Source organism: Aptenodytes patagonicus, chromosome 11 (assembly GCF_965638725.1).
Source record: "Aptenodytes patagonicus chromosome 11, bAptPat1.pri.cur, whole genome shotgun sequence".
NCBI classification, from domain to species: domain Eukaryota; kingdom Metazoa; phylum Chordata; class Aves; order Sphenisciformes; family Spheniscidae; genus Aptenodytes; species Aptenodytes patagonicus.
In genome coordinates, this window is record NC_134959.1 from 24,265,869 (window position 1) to 24,279,289 (window position 13,421).

The 13,421-nt window shown below is 45.7% G+C and overlaps 1 protein-coding gene across 1 annotated transcript in view; it reads right to left on the minus strand.

Moving 5' to 3' along the window:
- Positions 1 to 13,421, minus strand: part of NLRC5 (NLR family CARD domain containing 5) — a 60,991-nt gene that overhangs the window by 27,256 nt on the left and 20,314 nt on the right. The window contains exons 6-17 of the mRNA XM_076349573.1: positions 11,548 to 13,303; positions 9,597 to 9,680; positions 9,164 to 9,247; positions 8,995 to 9,078; positions 6,642 to 6,731; positions 5,810 to 5,860; positions 4,845 to 4,910; positions 4,051 to 4,134; positions 3,004 to 3,087; positions 2,508 to 2,597; positions 1,835 to 1,900; positions 715 to 792 (exon numbers count right to left, since the gene is read on the minus strand). Of these exons, the coding sequence (XP_076205688.1) occupies positions 715 to 792; positions 1,835 to 1,900; positions 2,508 to 2,597; positions 3,004 to 3,087; positions 4,051 to 4,134; positions 4,845 to 4,910; positions 5,810 to 5,860; positions 6,642 to 6,731; positions 8,995 to 9,078; positions 9,164 to 9,247; positions 9,597 to 9,680; positions 11,548 to 13,303 (2,617 nt within the window). The remainder of the gene's footprint in view (positions 1 to 714; positions 793 to 1,834; positions 1,901 to 2,507; positions 2,598 to 3,003; positions 3,088 to 4,050; positions 4,135 to 4,844; positions 4,911 to 5,809; positions 5,861 to 6,641; positions 6,732 to 8,994; positions 9,079 to 9,163; positions 9,248 to 9,596; positions 9,681 to 11,547; positions 13,304 to 13,421) is intronic.

Consider the following 13,421-nt stretch of genomic DNA (forward strand, 5'->3'; position numbering starts at 1 on the left):
AGAAATCAATAGTCCATGTCTGCAGGATTGCAAAAAGCTTCTAAACTTCACTCCTTCAGAAAACCAGAGAATAAATGAGGAGATAATAATGAAATTAAAAATCCCCTTGAAATATCTTGCTTTTTTTTTATGGCTGCAACAACTGATAATCTGTACTTTCAGCTCTTGTCTGCAAACAGAGAATAAAGAGACAAGGTAAAGAAAACTTGTGGCACAACAAAGAACCAGGTCCCCAAGGTCCTGGTTAGAAGGCTTTAGGCACAACTTCTTCCTTCCTCACTGCAGCCTACAAAACAGACAGGCGCACTCTGTGCTGGAGTAAGAGCATGATCTGATATGCATCTGAACACGGGTCCAGCTTAGGATGCATTTCTCCAAATACCGGTAGAGAACCCCCCCAACATCACAAGCTCTGTCACCACCAGCTCCCCCACCGCCCACACGGGAGCCGATGCAGTAACCGCACAATCACCACACCAATTCTGTGAATAAGATACACAACCCACAATCTGTTTTGACTCCTGTAGAAAATCACAGATGCTAAAAACAGAGCTTCTAGTGCTGCAAGCTGGGACTGTGAACACAGTGACAAATGACTGACTGAAGGGGCCTCTACCAGCTCTCCTGTGATGCACCTTGGAGATGCAGGTGACATCAGCTATAGGATCCAGAGGTAGGACATGCATGAAATACAAGGAAAATTCGCCATGGTACCTTATTTTTTTTGAAGCAGTAGGTGTCTGGTTTTCCCCTCCATACTGTTGGTCATCGGTAGAGAATACAGGCTCTTCCCTAGTAAGTGAGCACAAAACCAGACAAGGGTAAACCACTTAGGCTTTAGCAATTTGGCAGGTCCCTGTGGCTACCCTGGCTCTAGCCCACACCCATACCTTGCCAATAGCAAGCTCTTCTTTCTTTCAGTGATTAACCAAATACTTGAGCGTGCAGGCAACTGGGGAGAAGGGGAAAAGACAGATTTCTCATCTAAGCTACAGTTTGATGGAGAATTCAGCTTTTGCCTAAACACGTTTTGTGAAAAGAGTCCACGTCTGCGCAAAAAACTGACTATTCATAAATAAATGGAACACCCAATCCTAAAATATCTGAGTTTGAAATGTCACCTGGTGCCTTAAAGGAGTCACAGATCGTATGTCTCAGGCTGTCACTCCCTTTAAAGCATAGCCACAACAACTGGGTTGCATCCCATGACAGCCCTGCTGTTCCTCCCCAGCTAAGCGGTGGGATGCAGGTGTACTGTGGGAAATACTGTTTTACAGTGGGCTCAGTCCATGGAGAACAAGGGCATAAATAAATGAACCTACAGCTCCAGGAGCAACAGGAAACCTTTTCTCAAACAAAACATTTGGGTTGAGCTGGTTTGACCCATAATTTTCTGCAGGGAAAAATAATACTCCAAATTTATTTTGATTTAGGAGTACCATGATCCAGAATGCATAGTGTAGTGAACTAGATGGTTTTAAACATGCAGGGATCTGTGAATCTTTTTGAAATTTGGTTTGGAGGTGTGGGGTTCACTTGTTTTTTTACTGTTCACTATTATCAGATAGCACAGCTGTCATTCAACAGCCTGCTTTGCTTAGGATGCTGTGGGTTGAAATGTCCCCTAGAGACATAAAACGTAATCAAACACTATAGAAGGCTGTGGACAACTTCCGAAGTGGCTTAGAAAACCAGGAGAAAATACTACGTTTAGATTCAGAGGGGAGGGGGGACAAGAACTGCTGTGAGATGAAGTGTTACCCTTGGTACCTAAACAGGATGTAAGAACTAAATGACGTGCTGGGAAAACACCATTTGTGCACACACACTCTACCTAGGAGGAAGGGAAGCAAACTCTCCGTTTTCTGTAAACCTCAGGACTGCAGTCTCATGACAAAGGCTGTGAAGAAGAGAAGGAGTCAATCGATGTGACGTTTTGGTTATTTACAGGAATTCTTGTTTTAAGAATGCTTGATTTTGTTCTGCAAAACTCTTTGGTGACACCAATCACTTAAAACACTCCCAAAGCAAGCAAAAGACAATCTCCATTAGTTTTAAATCCTGGGTGGATCAAACTAAGCAATATCAGATGACCCAGTTTCTCGGAACCATTAGAGAAAGTGCAGACAAAATTGTTACGCTTGAACTCCAGGGGGTTTCCAAGGGAAAGTAATAGGAGGGAACTTCCAGCTCCAACTCCAGGAGATGTCACCAGTTCTCACACTCCACAGAGACGCTCTCTCCAAAAATTCCCAGGGCAGAGAGCAGGAAAGAGTCTAAAACTGCCCCCACGCATGAGAGGACACACAGTTCTGTACCTTCTCAAATTCTGGTTGATGGCTCAGATAAAATCAGCTTACAGCAATGTATTACCAAGTGTCAGTAATCACCTTTGGACATGTTCTTCACCCGCCCCACTTCTGAGGTGACTCAAGAAAAATCTCAGAATCTAACTCTCAGACTTGTATATTGGGATTAACCTCAGGAATGATTCAAGACCTACATACCTGACTTGTACCTCCATCATCTTCTGGCAGGTATTTACTGACTTCAACAGACTGCAAATGCCATTAACAGAGAGGCAGTTTTGACTGAGACTAAGAAAGATAAAAAAGGCAATTAGCTGGTCACTGAAATCACCCAGGACTGTCCTAGTGGAAGTGGTCATCAGTGTGCTGCATGCTTGAACCCATTTCACTTCAGAACTGGCATGGTGGAAAACACACAGGACCACTACTCCTGAGAAAGGGGTTTTAATGAAAGGGCACTTCAGCACTTCAGATGCACTGAGAACAGTTTCATGCGCGATGCTCTGAGCAAGTGACCAACTTCAGGCTGAACAGCCTCATGGGCTGAGTCTCATTAAGAGTGCTCAGAGCTGCTTCTGTAGCACCGGTCTGGGTGAGGCCTTTGCCTCCCGGATCCCTGCTCAGCATCTCTGTACGGTCCTTGCCAGGCTCAAGAAAAGAGGGCAATTTGGTTTTGTACAAGGCAACAACTTACTCCAGCTGCTTTGAAATTGGTATCCAAGGGAGGCTTTCCAGCAGGCAACTGCAGCCTTCATCTCCAAGCTTGTTACCTGATAAACTGAGGCATTTTCCAGTTAGTGGGGCCCGTTTTGAACAGTATAAACAACAAAGCCCTCAAAATCTGCTCGCTTTCCCTTTCCTACAATTGCTTTTTTGTCTGGACTGTTCTTCTGTCCCAGATCAATCTTCCCTGCTTATCTCTGCGTGAAGCAACTTCAGACAAAGGTTTATCCCTAGGACAACATGATCCATGCTTTAGCCCCAAAAACATCTTACTTTAGAAAACCTAAGTGGGAGTACAAAACAAGAAACCAAATGAGTGAGTGTTTACTGTCCCTCTGGAAGGAAGAAAGGAAGGCAGAAAACACTGGATGACAAAGATCTCCAGATCCCAATTCAAATCAGTGAGCTAGAAAACAGGGGTTTGAGGTGTAGCTGAATTCAAGATACAGTCTGGACTGAACCGTCTTGTAACAGATATTCCTGCATTTTCCAGGGCAGATAGGCTAGAAGGAGAGCTTTACAGCCAAATCCAGATGGCCTCATATATAGGCAAATAAGGAAAAGTAGGGATGATACTCATTGCCATGTGCAGGTTATGAAGTGGATCTCTTGCCTTCCTCCGCTCACTTCTCCCAACAGAGCTGGATGGCTCTGGGAGACAAAAGGGACAACACAGAAGCAATCTGTGTCCCTTCACTGGCTCAGAGGATTTGCTGGAGGAGCTGTGCCTCTGGGACGGTTCCATACTGCCTCCAGAGTGCCGCACTGCTTCGTTAGCAGGGTCTGCTCTGTAACTGGCTTCTCTGGTTACAGTCTCAGGGAGCCAGAAGCTGCGGTTGTCACAGGTTTGTGACAGGTTGCTCAGCATTCACCTCCTGCTGAACCTCACCAAAAATCCCTAACCAGGATCCCACTAGACATAACAGAGTGCTGGGACCCTTCCTTGGGGTCAGGCCCCATCCCCTGCTCCCCGCCACCCACCTGCAGCCACTCAACAGGAAGGAAAGGAGGCACTTACTCCACTTCGGAGAGACAGGGACAGCTCTGCAGAATGGCAACAATCTCCTTTACATGTTGGGAAGACAGGCTGCGATCCTGCAAGCTGTGAACAGGTTAATGAGCAGTGAACCGACAGTGGGGCCCAGGCATTTCTGGTGTCTCTCCAAATGAGGGCACACAGAAGCAGTACCAAGAGAGGAAGGTTTTACTCTCCGCTCTGCCACACAATCCTGGGCATATTACTCTGCCTCTCTGCAGCCGGTGCTGCAAAAGGAGTGCAGAGGGACGCACTTGCAGAGTGCTGTGCAAGTGCAACGCCTTGTGTCAGAGCCGCCTGGCACTGCCATCCACAAGAAGGGGATGGATGTAATTGTTCCTGTTGTGCAGAGTAGTGAGGGAAAGAGAAGGAGGTAAGGGGACATTTCCCAGCTTTAACATGATCAGGTAACACGCCTGAGTTCTCCTATTTTGAGAAAGCCACTACTCTTTCCTGGAGCCCAGGCAAGAAAGAAAACAATACGGCTCATGCCTTTGGTGGCTGTAGGAACATATGGCAAGATGGGCATTATCAAGGGAACTCTGCCTCTCCAGGGCTGTGGGGCCCAACACACAAGAAATAAAGCCACCGGCTGGGCCAGATAGGGATTTCTATTGTTATTTTTATTTACTGATTCAGGTTTATTTCAAACTTTTTCGTATGTGGAAGTATCCTCTGTCCTTAAGGACCAACACAAGCTGCTGTTCTTGTCCTTCTGTAGTACCTGTCATCTGCAAATCACATTCACCAGCAGGAATTTCAATGCCTTCTCTTACCATAACTTCACAGGTCTAGCTGGAATTACATGTTCCTTCCTCTCCTCCCACCTCAAATCCAAAGATCTGCAAACAAGCAAAATATTTGACCTTTAATATGCCTTGACAAAATATGAGGACCTGGGAGCTGGTTAGTATTTTCTGGAAGTTTTCTGGAAGAAACCATAAGGTCTGTGTTCCGTCCAGCCATTCCATGCAAGGTTAAGCGATTTTCAAGAGCCAGAAGACCTCCATCAGGAGATGGGAGCACAGGGGGTGTCCACACGGGATTTCACTGTACATTTGAATCAACTTGACAACTGAGACCCAATTCAAAGGCACTACTAAGATGCAGGATGTTTTGCCTCCATGTGGGATTGTGCCACCACAGGAAGGGATAAACATACCCACCTGTGCCAGGCTGCCTACAACAGCACAAGATGGATGTTCAGGCATCTGAATAGGAGCAGTTTCTGGCTGACTCAGGGCCAGGCTGCACCAGTTCACACATGCATGCCAAATATTGTGAGGTCCCTTGAGGACTGCACAGCACAGGGCAAAGTGAGTTCCCTATCAAGGAACAAGAGATTATTTCGTAGTTTCTTAATTAGGGTCAAATCCCCCCTTCCTTCAAAAGTATGCACAGGCAGGGAGAACATAGGGGCCAGCCAAAGAAGGAGCAAAGGCTTCTCCTTTATTTATCCTCACATTCCACTGTCCATTGGCTTCAGCATCAGCAGTTTTGCAATAGGAACACAGCACTTCAAGCTTACACAGGCAGTAAGGCATTGCCTTTGTGGAACTGGCTGGTGGGTCTGTGCAAAGACCAGCTATTTTGGCTACCCTTCTCAGGTGGATCCAGCTCTGCCAGATGCAAGGGCAGAGGCAACCAGTTCTGTCGCTGGAGTGGTTTATAGTGACACCAAGCTGATGGTTTGAATCAGCACAACTCTGAACATAGCATAACCCCAAGTGCAGTTTCTCACCTTGGAACTTTCCCAGATGGGCCAGAAAAATATATCATCACTGTGTCCTTCCTGAAAAAGAGATCGAAGCCAATGTTAGGGCACAGGTGGAAGGATGCCATTTCTTTAGTAGAGGTGCTTAGTAAGGACTAAATGTGGCTAGAGGACAGGACATTCTGCATGTTGAACTGGGGCTGCAGTACAGACAAGAGAGTAAAACAGTTAAGATTGGGCTGGGAGGATTTTTTGCAAGACCAGCGGTTTGTTGGAAAGAGGTTCAGTAGAAACTCCACTCCAGCAAGAAAAATAAGAAAAAGCTGTATGCAATTTGACTTCCCTTGAGTTACACCAAGGATTAATTTGGCCTGTTAAACTTACAACCGTAAGAGCTAGGATTTAAAAATTCTACACTTTCTCTGTCATCCTGGAGCTATGAAAACACCAAAACCTGTAATTTAAAGGAACATAGAGCTACAGCTACTTAAATCCACACCTTTTCAGTAAACTTAGCTGATTTATAGCAAATTTATGCTAGCTAGTAAAGAATTTCCTGGTTGATATATTGCAGAGCTTAAAAGCAAGTTTAAACTCTGTTATATAGGAAGAAATATTACACCCTGCAAATCAATTTACAGACCAAGGATAAAATGACCTATTAAAAAAATACAAAGAGAAAGTCCATAATGTGATGAATTCAAATTTTGTTTCAAACAGAAAACAAAAAGGATTAAAATTAATTTTTGTTGACTTTCATTAGCCAACAATTAAGCTGTAAACCAGTATCCATTTAAAAAGTCAGCATCTAAAAAGAGACAACATGTTTGTTTTTGTAACAGCGCTCATGCATTGATACCTGACACGCAGTTCAGCAGCGTTTTGACATGCGATGACTTCGTTTGCCAAAATGAGAACAGCTTTCAAGGAAAGATCGTTGTTGCTCAGACTGTGAACATGAGGAAGAACACAACCTCAGCTGCTGGACCCAACAGCACACTCTTTTGTTACGCAAATGCCCTCTGCTCCACACCCAAACACCCTGAAACAGTGGTTTAACCCCAGCTGGCAGCTAAGCACCACCCAGCCGCTCGCTCACTCCCCCCCCCAGTGGGATGGGGGAGAGAATCGGAAAAGTAAAAGTGAGAACACTTGTGGGTTGAGATAAGAACAGTTTAATGATTGAAATAAAATAATATTATAATTATAATTATAAATTGTAATGAAAAGGAAAATAACAAAAAGCGAGAGAAATAAAACCCAAGAAAGACAAGTGATGCAAATGAAAAATGATTGCTCACCACCAACCGAATGATGCCCAGCCTGTCCCCGAGCAGCAGCCGCACCCTGGCCAGCTTTCCCCCAGTTTCTATACTGAGCATGACGTCCCATGGTATGGAATAGCCCTTTGGCCAGTTTGGGTCAGCTGTCCTGGCTGTGCCCCCTCCCAGCTTCTCGCTGGCAGGGCAGGAGAAGCTGAAAAGTCCTTGACTAGTGCAAGCACTGCTCAGCAACAACTAAAACATTGGGGTGTTATCAACATTGTTCTCATACTAAATCCAAACCACAGCACTGTACCAGCTACTCGGAAGGAAATTAACTCTATCCCAGCCGAAACCAGGACACACACATACTTTTAGTTAGGGGATTTCTCCAAAGCTTCAGAATTTTGCATTTAGGACCCAACAAAAGCTTTATCAGATCATAGTTCTTCTCTGCAAGCTATAGCTCCCCTAAATTTAGAATCAGAGATACTTCCTCTATGTGCAACAGAAGAATCATTAACCATTTTTGGGTTATGTAGGGAATGTACTTTATACCTGTATGACTACACAACCAGCCTACAGTGCAGTTAAACTCTTGCTGTAACAAATCCAATTTAAGTATGGCATATTGAAGTAGTATGGTCTAAACCCTCACATTTACAACATCCCCGAAGACACAACACTAGCAACCTCTAAGGATTTACTCTTTAATTGCATGTTTATTCTGTTTCACTACTTGTTGAACCTCATTAAATATGACACATAAGGTCTTGCTTCTACAAATCCTCTGCTTGTTCTCAGGGCCACAGAGCACCATTCCTGTGAGCCTCGAAGGAATCATCCGTGACAACACCACTGTATGTGTGTAATAGAAATGTGTGAAGGAATGAGGCTTACAAATTGCACTGGCTTCCTACTCTTTCCATATGATAAGCTGCTTCACTGGCGACATGCTGGCGTTTCCCACAAGCTGTTATCCAGTGTGCCCAGGAAAGCAGAGGAGCAGGTACGGTTCCCCTTTCCTCCCTCTTTCCAAACACTTCTAATCATACTGCGAAGCCAGTAATTAATTCCGGGATGGGGTCCAGCAATAACTGCAGGTATTTGGGGTTCACCTGCTTGCGCCCAGGGGTATGTGGAAGACCTTTAAAGGCAGAGTCACTCCCTTTTAACTGGGGTGGGCAGGCAGTGCTGTGGCTTCGCCTTCCCGCAGGGGCAGCACAGCTTTGTGGCTACCCCTCTCCTGTAATGCAAACTACACTGAGACTCCAACACTTGCAGCAGTTCTGCTTTGCTCTGCTTTGCCTGCTGCTGCTTAAATTGCCCCTGCTAGCTTTTCAAAGGCTTTAGATCCCTTCACAAATCAGGCTGGTTCTCTCCACCTAAAAAGATGCAGATCCATGTTGGGAGTTTTCCTAGCCATCAGTCCCTCTCATTCAGCACTGTGCTGTTACAGGAGTGTTAGAAGAAGGAGTACAGGAGAAGAGGGCTAGCAAAAAGGCTGGGAAGACACGGATAGAGCCATCCTCTCTTATGCAGAGGTGAGGCATCTCAATCTGAGCCTGACCAAGGGGAAGAGAGGTGAGGAGGCAGAAGAGGAAAAAGTCATGCCAGGCACCAAGCTGAGCACGTGCATTGTAATTCCTGGAGAGGTGTCAGCGGTGCCAGGACTCCCCTGAGATTATTTTAAAACACCTGGGTAAGAACTGTGAGGCTGTGTCTATCTCAAAGTGAGCCAGGCCTCCAGCACAGCCCTGCTTGCATTTAAATGTCTGTGCCTCAGCTTAGTGCCCCACACATCCCCCACTGGCATCTCTAAGAGCGAATGTCACCCCTTACAGAGACATCCAGCAACTCTGCTCTGATGAGGATTTAAACTCTCTCTGACGCTATGCTTGGCTTCATAGTGGCTACCATTTTTAATAGGTTTAAGCCATTTTTACTCACTCTATTTTCTTCAGCTTTTCCATTCTGGAGAACAGGTCCATCACCCTCTTCACCTCCGGATCCCGTATCCGATTGTCCTGCAAGCTGCACACAGACTCATCCTCATTAGTACCCCAGGTCCCCAAGGAATGAGCGGTTGATTTGAGGGGCATTGCCACAACAGACTCACTTTATTTCCTCAAGCTGGAGGCACTGTGATGAAGCCTGGACCAAGTTAGTCATCCCCTCAGCTGTGATGCTCCCGCCCGTCAACCTGGAAAAAGAAAGAATCATTCAAACCAAGCAGAGGAAGAACTAGCATCCCGTGCAGTGCACGGCAAGCCTGTCTCAGATGTGGGCCTGCACTGCACTCCCAGCACACCAGCACAGAGAGGAGTTGGCCTGACTCCTTCTCAACCAGGGCAACGCAACACTCCTCTTGATACCAGCATAGAACAAGAGCCACACGTATCCGTGCTGCTCCGCATAGAACTGCGTTATTCTCTATAGAGTGCTGCACAGAGCAGATCAGCCTTGAGTGAGTAGATGTAATTAAACTGCAAGATAGAAACAGAGGACAGATAGAAAGAGAGAAGGCTCTGACCTTACAAGCAAAGACTTACTCTAGTTTCTTCAGGCTCCCCATTCCTCGTAAGCTCTTTGAAAGAGCAGAAGCAAAGTCATCGCCACATCTCCTACTACGAAAGCTAAAACACAAAGAAAAGGGAAAAAACATAAACACAACAAAAACCGAAATAAGCTAGCCCACAAAGCAGGTTAAAACACGATTTAAAAAAAGCATTGAATTTCTTTCTTAACACCCATTGTATCATGCTCTTTTTTGCAGCATCTTTATCTTTCCAAACACCTGTTTTAAAAAAAAAAAAACATTACACTTGCGCATCAACTGCAAATACCTCAAGAGATGGCTTCTGCCTTTTGGTACAGTGGCACCATGAGCAAGTGCTGCCACAGATGAAGAGTCAGCCCTATTGCGTGTCCCACAAGAGTCGGGACCCTGGAGACAAGGGAGGTCACACAGGGGCAAACCAAACTCATACAAACAGAGAGTGTCTAACCGCTCCCACGTGATGAGCTGCTGAGTTACGAGAGGGTTGATTTCAGGACAGATATTTTACATTTGGGTGGCAGAGCAGCCAGAGTTGTCCAAAATATAAAAGAGACGAGGTTTTTAGGGAAAGTACCTCTTTTATAGAAGGAACTGGTGGTGTTGGAAAAAACAAACAGACAAACAGGTAAGCTTTCATGCACACAAGCTCCCCTTTGAATCAGTTGCAGGCTGTACTGATTACGGGATGTATTGGTACAAAGCACCCTGGGTTGCAGGTCTCCCACAGCGTGCTTGGGGGCCATGAGAGCAGAAACCCACCTATGGCCCTGTTGCCCTAGGTGCCCCTGCCACCTTCCCCTAAACCAGAGGGAGTCAGGAACAAGCTGCAGAGGTGCAGCGGCATGACAGACATGGCCCACAGTCACTAGGAACACGCCTGAGGTGATGCTTCTTCTTTAGACAGGTTCTGTACAAGCAACATGCAGCTGAAATGCTCGGGGTCCCACTGCCCTTTGCCCGCCCTTCCAACAGACAGTACTCAGAGTGCTAGTATCCTGTGGACCATAAACGAAAGCAGGCACGGACCTGAGTGCGTATGAGCTGAGGAAGAACCCCCCGAAATCCCCTGTTCCGTTCTCCTAATGCAAGGGAACAGCCCAACCACCCCCGGGCATCTGCCTAATCTGCTCTTTGAAAGCAGAGGACTCCGTGCACTGCCCTGTGCCTGCATTAGCAATTTAGAGTTAGGATGTATCATCAGAAAACTTTTCTAACAGTAAACTAAATGGTATTCCTATTCTTCTTAATGGAGGCAGAGAACAACCGATTACTGTCCTTTTTACAATGATATCAATATCCAGGAATAGCAGTTTTCACGTCTCTGTTTCTGCTCCTCTGCTTCACAGCAGACAACATCATTCCCTTCAGGTCAAGGTAATTCTCACCCTGGCTGCTCCCCATCTTCTCCACATTAGCAAACTCTACACGTATTCCTCCAAGTCATTCACAGAAATACAGAATGAGACCCGTTCCACGACAGGATCCAAAAAAGATCCTCCTTGAGAAGTCCTTCCAGCATTACAGCAAAGCACTGACAGAGAACACCTGAGAGTGCAGTTGTCACCTCCTGTTCATCTGGCTTATGGTGATTTCACTTAGATCACAACTTTCTCATTTGCTTGCAGGACTCACCCTGCCTTTGTATTGTCAAGAAATGCCTATTGTTTTCTCTTTTATTTACTACACTAACTACCCTGCTGTTTGATTGTTTTAATCAAATCAAAGAAACATATTAAAAATACAGCCAGAATGGATTTATCACCTTACTATCCTTCAATCACTCATAAATTCATTACTTCATAAATTTCTTCAGTATCAAAGTTATGCTGTTCAGAATTTCTCACACCTTCTTTCTCTCCCTTCTAAAACAAATACTAGGCTTGCCCTTCCAACCCCTTAGCCCTTCTCTCCACCCACCAGCTCACAGCACTCAGTGTGTTTACCTCAAGTGCTCTATATTGTTACAGCCAGCCAGAACCTCCAAAGAGTCAATGTCCATGAGACATCCTGCAAAATCCAAGTAAGTCAAATCCCGGCCCGAGTTTATGACAAAAACCAAAGCCGACATGTCCAGAGGTGTCAGTCTGAAGTTTTTAAACTCGTACTTGAAATTCAGCAGGCTCCCGATGTGCTGGGCTACTTTAAGGTCTTGCGTTTCAAACGTGCAGTGGCAGAGCTCAATGACCTTAGGCCCTGTCAGATGAGTGGCTGCCAGTTTCTTGAGAGACTGCAGGATTGCGTCCTGCTTATCCTGCACCCAAGCTTCATCTTGTTCAGCTAGCAGCATGAGAAATGTCCTACATTCTTTTGATGACAAGCCTGAGAGAAAGATGTGAAAACTCTCCATCAACTCGGTCTTTGCCTCATTCTTTAAAGTCCACTTTGACTTCAAAGAGAACTTCTTCTTCAGGTAGTTCTTGTCCACCCTCCTACTTACCATGAGACACAGTGCTGCAAAAAACTCCTGCAAACTCAAGTGCACAAAGGCATAGCCAGCCTCTGGGCAAGTGCCACTTGTCTTCACCTCAAAGACAGTCAGCAATCCATGTAAGGAAGCAAATTCCTTCACGTGCTCTGGAATATCACCAACATAAAATACAAGCTTCTTATCTTCCAGGCCTTTCAGTGCAAGATCACACAGACCCAAAATGGCCTTCTTGTTGCAGTTCAGCTGAGTCGCCTCGCCATCTGCATGCTCTCCCTGCTGTTTGTTTATGAAGATGAGAAGCATTTTGATATAAAACTGTGTCATAGTCTGAGGGAGCTCCACACTCCTCTGATGTTTAAGGAGCAAATACTCCAAACAAACGCACACAACATAACACAGAGCAGGGATGAGGCACATGCTGAGGAGCTTGGTGTTGTTCTTCAGGTGAGCAATGGCTTGTTCTTTGAATGAATGCTGATGAAAATAGTGGCTGACGTATTCTTCAACCTTCTCATGGTCAAATCCCCAAATTTCTGCTAGCAGATCTACTGTGTTTAATAAGAAGTTAGGTAGTCTCTTAGGTCGGCTGGTGACCAACACTGTGCAACCAGGCAGGAGTTTCCCGTGACAGAGGTCTACAAAGAGCTCAGATATGGACATACGGGAGGTAAGAGCTGGGCCTCCCTTAGAAGAGGACGACAAGTCCATATTAGCTGCAAACTCATCCAGCCCATCAAAGATGATCAGTGTACGCCAGGCATTTTCCAGGAGGTTCTGGAACACTGCATCAGGGCTGTCTTCTGGCTGAAGGAACAGGTCAAACAAAAGCTCCTTCAGAGTCAATTTTCTTTTTAATAAATTCAGCTGCCGAAACTCAAACAGGAAAGTGAAGAGAAACTGAGGTAGGACACCTTCTGCCCATTTCTGACAAATCCTGTGCATTAGCATGGTCTTGCCTGTACCTGGTTTACCAAACAAAAAGATCACCTTCGTCGTGCCCGATGGGACCACACTACAAAATAGATCTGACACTTTCATGGCTGTATCCGCACATTCTTCTGCTTCAGGAGCACCTGCCACATCTGGTCGGGGTTTATCTGTTCTCTCTTTTAAGTGGGAGGCTTTGCTGTGCCGAATGACAAGGTTGACAAAGGCTTGGCTGAAAGCCAGTGGCTGCGTTTGTTCCTGTGCTGCTGTTCCTGCTGCTCTCCTGCTTCCATACCTCTGGCGGATAGAGTCGATGAGGAGATGCCGGTACTTCTCAGCTGAATCTGAGAGAGAAGACAACAGAGTGAGGGTGAAAAAGTTAGTTCTGAGCCATGACAGATCCAAAATACTACCACTCACACACAGCGAAACAATGGCCCTGATCAGAGGCTGCTCCACCGA